Genomic DNA, 7973 nt, shown 5'->3' with positions numbered 1-7973 from the left:
TACCATTGCCTGGGAGCCTGCTTCAAGCCATAAATTGATTTTCTCAATAGGCAAAATTTTTCAGTTTTAGATTTTTCTTCAAAACCTTTAGGCTGATTCATATAAATGGTCTCATCAAAATCCCCATTTAAAAAAGTAGTTTTTACATCTAGTTGATCAAGTTCCCAATTAAAATGGGCAGTTAAGGTAAGCAAAATTCTTATAGTTGTGTATTTAGCAACTGGTGAAAGAATTTCGTTATATTCCACTCCTTCCTTTTGGGTAAACCCTTTTGCAACCAACCTAACTTCGTATCTTGTATCTCCATTAATAGAGTCCCCATCATTTATCTTGAAGATCCATTTACAATCCACAACTTTTTGATTTTTAGGTTTATTCACTAAGATCCAGGTTTCATTTTTAATCAATCAATGATTTCATTTCTTCATTCATAACTTCTTTCCAAAACTTGGAATCAGAACAAGTTACAGCTTCTTCAAAGGTGGAAGGTTTAGAATTTATAGAGTTAAGAACTGAAAAAAATGTAACAAATTCATCATCTCTGATCCTAGAAGATGGAAATCTATTTCTCCTATCTTTATCTCTAGTTAATTGGTAATCAGCTAGGGATTGATCTATTGATTCAGTTTCAACTTCATGTTCACTCAGATCCTGATTAATATCTGATTGGGTGATCTCCACCTCAATTAAGTCATTCTGATCATTTGATTCAACTATCCGATTCTCAAGAATAGCTTCTTTCGTAGGTATAGGTTCAGCAGATTCTATTTGAGATGATGATTTCTTGCAGGGTAATTCATTTTCATTGAAGATGACATTTCTACTGATAATAACCCTATAACCTTTTTGACATTTGACCCAAAGTCTATACCCTTTTTTTTCCTCCCCGTACCCCAAGAAGACACACTTTAAGGATCTTGGTTCAAGTTTACTTTCATTTTGATGGGAGTAAGCAGTGCAGCCAAAAACTTGAAGCCCATTATAAATAGGTATAGAGTCTGACCACAATTTTTCTGGGACTTGAAAATCAATGACACTTGAAGGACTTCTATTTATAAGATATGTTGCAGTTTTCAGGGCCTCTCCCCAAAAAAACTTTGGAAGTCCAGAACTGTGTAATATACACGTGACCTTTTCTAATAAGGTTCTATTCATCCTTTCAGCAACTCCATTCTGTTGAGGGGTGTATGTTACAGTTCTATGCCTTAGAATTTCAGATTCCTTACAAAAGGAATCAAATTCCAAATTACAGAATTCAAGGCCATTATCAGTCCTAAGTGCTTTGATTTCTTATTAGTTTGATTTTCAATAATTAATTTCCATTGTTTGAAATTTTGAAAAGTATCAGATTTGTGCCTTAAAAGAAAAGTCCAAATTTTTCTTGAAAAATCATCTACAATTAGCAGATAAAATCTGAATTCGCTTAGAGTATTTACTAATGCTGGACTCCAAAGGTCAGCATGTAAATATTCTAAAATGACATTAGATTTGTGGGTTCCAGATTTAAAAGGTAATTTGTTTTGCTTTCCAATTATACAATCTTCACAAAAACTTAGCTTTTCAATATTATCTTTTCCAAAACATCCCATTTTATTTAAAATTGTCAGTCCCTTTTCAGACATGTGACCAAGTCTTTTATGCCCCATTAATGACTTATCAAAAAATGAATTTATAGCTGGAGAGGCATGACCTACTAAAGGTTTAGCATGAAGAGTATAGATGCCAATTATTTTAGGAGATGATATGACATCTTTATTATTAAGGATCAATCTTATAAGATTTTTATGAATCCTTATGTCATATTTCTCATCCAATTCTCTTAAAGAAATCAAGTTTCTTCTTAGTTCAAGTACATATCTGACTTTATCAAGTTCAAGGATATAGTTGTTGTTTAGCAGAAGATTCAATTTTCCAATTCTCCTTATCTGACAACTCATGTCATTTCCCATTTGAACTTGTCCTCTACTGAGGTTATCAAGTTCAGTAAACCAATCTTTAATGGGGCACATATGGAAAGTGCATCCAGAATCTAGCACCCATTCTTTTGGGTTTCTATTGGAGGTATTAACAAAAACAACTCCTTGAACATCAGGATCATTCTTGCAGATAACAGATGCAGAACTATTAGCATTTTGTGTGTTCTTCAAATCAAAAATTTTCTTAAAACAATCTTTTATCAAGTGTCCTGTTTTCCCACATTAGTAACACTTTCTGACTTGGTTTTTATATTTTACTTGGTTCTTATTTTTATCTTTGAACTTAGGGTTCTGATATTTTCCTTTCTTGTGAGAATTAAAGTTACACTGATTATTTTTCTTATTTTGGATTAGTTTTTCCTTTATGTGTAACCCTTCACTGTACTTAGAATCTTTTGAATCAGTTTTAAGTTCAATTTCCCTATTTCTTAGGGCAGAGATTACTATGACAACTGTGAGTTCTTGCCCTCCATACTCCATGGCATTTCTAATTTTCCTATAGCTATCACTTAGAGAGTTTAGTAAGGCAACAACTTGTTGGTCTTCAGATAATTCTTCATCACAGTTCTCTAAATCCTGAACTAGTTTTATGAATCTATCAATGTTCTCTTCCAATCCAGAGGAAGAATCAAATCTAAAATTATAAAACTGCCTCAACAAATAACATTTGTTAGGTGTGGATTTAATTAAGTAAAGGGTTTCTAATTTAGTCCATAAGGCCTCAGCAGAAGTTGTTTCACCTACTTTCCTAATTACACTGTCAGAAAGATGAAGGAAAATAGAACTCTAGGCAATATCATCTAACTCTCTTCTCCTATAGGCACTAGTTTCAGCAGGCCAATTACCATCAAGTGCAGCAGCACATCTCTGTTGTAACAACAGAGCCCTCATTTTCTGGTGCCAGAGACTAAAGTCTTCAGTGCCATTCCAAATTTCAATTTCAAGTTTATATGTAGTAGACATTTTGACAAATGTAGTAACAGAATCACAAAAGTTAAAGTATCAATGCAGTTTTCAGTTTTGAAACGGTTTAAGGGGTGGTAACCCTTAATTCCAATACTCCCTCAGATTCCCAGATCCTCGTATGAGATCTTCGACAAAGGAAAGTACTGGAGGGCAACTTACCTTAATAACTAGCTTCCAAAAAATTAACACAAGTAATTAACAGTAAGGAGAGAGTTCAGAGTATACCAGAAATGAACCAAGAATTTCAATTTTCATGCAGGGAATCAACGAGTCATAATGACTCAGCATGAACTCCGTAGGAATCAGACTGAGTCGACCCAACTCACCAGGAACTCAATACGAGTTATAAGAAATAGCAGAACTCAGTAATGAGTCAACCCGAAAATCACCACAGCTCACCAAAAACAACAAATCGTTATGAGTCAAGAGCGAGTTATAGTGATTTTCCAAAAAAAGTTTGAATAGAACACATTATCGACTATTTACTGTAGATTTCACAAATCTACACAAAAGGTATTTCAATACTTGAAGAGATCCAACCAGAAAGTTGGATCAAAGACTAATCAGTGAAAACCTTTCAAGAAAAACTAATTTTCTTATTTCAAAGAACCTTTTCAATATCAGATCTGCAGTTTTCGAAAAACAAATACACGTGTTTTGTTTAAAGAACACCAACCCTAATACAATGAATTAAAAGAAGAAGGCTCTAATACCAATTGTTGGTATCAGGATCTTATTTCAAATTGTATTTTCAGAAATAACACAAAGAAAATAGCAGAAATGTAAAACAAGAACACGAAGAATTTTTTGCCACAAAGGGCCTAGATGTTCGGTCTCAAACCTACTCACATGTTGAGCATCCACAAGTGGATAGAGCTATAGATCCACTAAGAAATCACCAAGAAAGTTACAGTATGTACAAAGAAATTAGAGATTTCTTTGATATTTCTCTAGCCTCAACTCATTACAAAAACCACACCAAATCACTAAGAACCTTTCTCACAATATATATCAAGTGTAGAATTTCAGAATCACTCAGATTTACAGGTCAAAAATTCACAAAGAATATACGATGTGATTAGAGAGAGAAGAAGAGAAAACCCTAACACATAGAGTTCAATCATCGTACAAGTGTGTGACCAAACAATGCTTTAAACGATCAGTCAAAGAGCCACAGATCAACGGTCAGGAGATTGCCAAGTGTACAGCCATGATCAAGCTACAATTAAAGGAAGAGGCGCGTTTAACGGAAATAATGTTTTCTTCATCCGGGTTCAACCATTTTTCACACTAAGCAACATAGGCCCAAACTTATGGCGCAAGAATATGAGGCAGCCCATTTCTTAACAAAAGGAATGGTCTGGTTCTTTATATATATCTATTAAGCACTAGGCTTATGTTAAGTATCGATGAAATATCACATCTATTTGTTAATGAATAAGTGTGTTATGATCCGAACATTTGAATAAAATTTTAGTAGTCGATCTAAGAATCTTGCATTGGCTTGAAACTAGAATTTTTTACTCTTGAAGACCGGTGAAGGTGGCCAGCATTTGGGATGGATAGGTCGGCAGTTTCAGGCGGTGCCCATCGTTGTAGCGAATGGACAACGAATCTTAGGAGAAAATCTCCCTACTGTTACCCCAAAATCTAGAGGGTTTTCTCCTCCCTAGTTCACCAGCCCCGATGAACTAGGGAAGAGAAATGACTTCTTGATTTAGCAAATACAAAGGGGATTTCTCCCTACATATGTACTGGGACAAAGATACTTTCCTCCTAAATTCACAGTAACATAAGGGAGAAATCTCTCCCTTGTTACTGCAAAACTGCGGGTAAAGGGGCGTGGGGTGGGGTTCTCCCCAGTTTGTCTACGAACCAAGGGGAGAAACTCCACTTGATTAGGGTGATGGTGATGGTATGGATGGCGAAAATGTAGAGATGGCGATGGTGTGGTAATGGTCTGGTGGAGGTAGTCGTCATGGGAGTGTGAAGAAGATGATAAGTTTTTTCTTTTTTAATTATTTTGTTTTTTTAAACTGAATTATTTAATGATTGCATCATTTGTCAATTACATTGGTAAGAAGACTAATTTTTTTCATTTCTTAAAGATTAGGGACAAAAATCCTAATAAAAAAATTATTTAGGGACACGATTGTATTTTTGCAAAAGTTGGGACTAGATAAACAATTTTCTTTGAAATATAGTGCATTCCACTTACAAAACGATGGACTCTTTTGTAAGGAATCCATCCAAAAGGACCATTTACGACAATATTGCAGAGGGTTGGGATCATTTGTACTATTTTCAAAGATTCGGACAAAAAACGCAAGGTGGGCAAAGGTTTGGAATTATTTGCTCCAATTTCCAAATATATAAATATAATTCATCGGTGCAAAAGATCGAAACTAAAATTACAAATAGAAATATTTATTATATTTTAGAGTAGATAGATAAATTTGACTATATAGACCTAATCTCCTATCTACAGTAGCCAAGAGTTATAATGTTCACTGCAAACGTAATTACAACATGTTGTATTGCTATGTCATGAGTGAGGGTATGACATGGCAACACGTGTTGCCATGCCCACAGTAGTCATTATAATTCTTGCTTACCATGGACTGGAGATCAAGCCTACAAACCATGCTAAATTCATCACTTAGACTTGAAACAACAATAAACATAATGTAATTCACATCCCTCGGCTCAAGCAATTGGATCTGATGCATTTGGCCACAGCAGCATTATCTACTCATTCCGCCTTGAACGGCTGGTGCCATTGTCATTTCAGGATTCTGTTTCTCCACATTTCCATGCCATCCTAACATTTTTCACATCAACCACCAAAACCTCAGTTACATAAATTAATAAGACATCCATTTCTAGATATTTTAGAGAAATGTTTCGAAAAGGATCGAGGGTGTAAGAGGAAATGAAAAATATGCTTTGCAACAACTACGACAATTTTGGAGTAGAGAGAACTCAAAAGACCTTTAAAAATTTTCTTTATTTGTTTCTCGTAATCTAAAAAGTGAAATTTTCTTACAACAAATTAAAATTGATTAATTTTATTACACCCGTATATGCAAAACTACGATGTTGTTACACAAATTCTAAGCGGAGAATGAAAGATTATTACCAAGAGACATATCAAACCCACGGGTTTTGAGCTCACGATACTCTTGGCACAATGCACAACCTTCGCAAAAAAAATGAACCAAACAATCCGTACACGGATCCTCTGGCAGCATATACTGTCTTCTCATCCTAGAACGATAGAAGCAAGAGTATATGCATGTACATCCCGTAACAAAGGCTACAAGAGCGTAAAGTGCTCCACTTGCTCCACAAGCTGCCACGCCAAACTCATAAACAATTATATCTTTGATCGAAAATTATAAATGGAATGATGTATAGATTTTTGGTCCTATAAATAAAAAAACTGAACAGTTATAGGATCCTCTCATGAAATGAAAAATATATCTCTTCACTTACAAGTAGATCCTCTATCTATGATTTCAGCAATCTGACCAAATGTTATGCAAGGACACCAACATGTTATACAACCTGAAAGTGTTAAATGTATTAGAGAAATATCAAATATGTATGTATAGTACACTAGATATAATATAAGTGAACAAAAGTAGCAAAAGAGAGAGAGTTTTCAAAATTAGATATCAACTCACAATTTGAAACATCGGAAAAGCAGTCGCACAAACCGGTAGACCACTCCCCTGGAGCGCCAACATGAGCATGGGGCAGTGGTGGTGGTGGTTGGGAATTATAATTAGGAGCTGAAACTGGTACTCCTGTCGGTGGTGGTTGGCCGTATCCTGACGGTGCATTAGGTGGAGGAGATTTTTGGGCGACATACGGATCCATAATACAACAAAAGTTAGTATGCAAAAGAGAGATGTAATAGGAAATACAAGAGATGATATATTTCTTGATAATATTAATGGCACATTGCATGTGCTTTATATAGCGTTTGAAAATTGAAAGGAGCAAATAAAATTATATGATTCTCATTTAATTACTGGGTCAGTGGCTTTATAATTATTAGTTTGAACAAACTGTAGTTGACTATATATAGATTTGATTACTTTCTGTTAATTTATTGTGTATATACCTGGATGATGCTCTACGGGGACACGCAACATACCTTAAATTTAGTATTAAATTTGTACCAAAATTTGACTAAGTGAACAAAAGTAGCAAAAGAGAGAGAGTTTTCAAAATTAGATATCAACTCACAATTTGAAACATCGGAAAAGCAGTCGCATAAACCGGTAGACCACTCCCCTGGAGCGCCAACATGAGCATGGGGCAGTGGTGGTGGTGGTTGGGAATTATAATTAGGAGCTGAAACTGGTACTCCAGTCGGCGGTGGTTGGCCGTATCCTGACGGTGCATTAGGTGGAGGAGATTTTTGGGCGACATACGGATCCATAATACAACAAAAGTTAGTATGCAAAAGAGAGAGATGTAATAGGAAATACAAGAGATGATATATTTCTTGATAATATTAATGGCACATTGCATGTGCTTTATATAGCGTTTGAAAATTGAAAGGAGCAAATAAAATTATATGTTTCTCATTTAATTACTGGGTCAGTGGCTGGATAATTATTAGTTTGAACAAACTGTAGTTGACTATATATAGATTTGATTACTTTCTGTTAATTTATTGTGTATATACCTGGATGATGCTCTACGGGGACACGCAACATACCTTAAATTTATTATTAAATTTGTACCAAAATTTGACTATGTAAATATAATTTGTTGATGATTGAATCAAAGAATTCATTTAATGAGGGGTCGGTCTCTCCTCGTACAGGTTCTAGTGCTGATTATAGTTATTTTATTTTTGGTCAATCAGAGAAACAAGTATTAGCTGACCAAGAAAAATAATATTGATTAAATCATTAAAACAAATTGATTTTCTTCTTATTTTTTATAATATCCTTATTCCTAAAACAAACTTTTGTTTCTTTTACCTCAATTATTTTACACATTTTTAAGCTAAAA

The 7973-nt window shown here is 34.6% G+C and overlaps 1 protein-coding gene across 2 annotated transcripts; it reads right to left on the bottom strand.

Moving 5' to 3' along the window:
- Window positions 1-5328: 5328 nt before the first annotated feature.
- On the bottom strand, window positions 5329-7445 carry LOC111377459 (protein PLANT CADMIUM RESISTANCE 2-like). 2 transcript variants are annotated; one of them, XM_023000558.1, is made up of 4 exons: window positions 7197-7445; window positions 6438-6509; window positions 6082-6294; window positions 5329-5763 (listed from the first exon to the last, which is right to left on the bottom strand). In XM_023000558.1, exons 1-4 carry the CDS (start codon window positions 7390-7392, stop codon window positions 5687-5689), a joined length of 558 nt encoding a protein of 185 aa, XP_022856326.1. In that variant the 5' UTR covers window positions 7393-7445; the 3' UTR covers window positions 5329-5686. The 2 variants fall into 2 exon arrangements, with proteins under 2 accessions (XP_022856326.1, XP_022856325.1); XM_023000557.1 differs by lacking the exon at window positions 7197-7445 and adding an exon at window positions 6629-6835.
- Window positions 7446-7973: the final 528 nt, after the last annotated feature.

The sequence above is a fragment of the Olea europaea genome, unplaced genomic scaffold (assembly GCF_002742605.1).
Source record: "Olea europaea var. sylvestris unplaced genomic scaffold, O_europaea_v1 scaffold1657, whole genome shotgun sequence".
Taxonomy (NCBI): domain Eukaryota; kingdom Viridiplantae; phylum Streptophyta; class Magnoliopsida; order Lamiales; family Oleaceae; genus Olea; species Olea europaea.
Note: the sequence above shows the minus strand (reverse complement) of the source record. Positions and strands in the feature narration are given on the sequence as shown.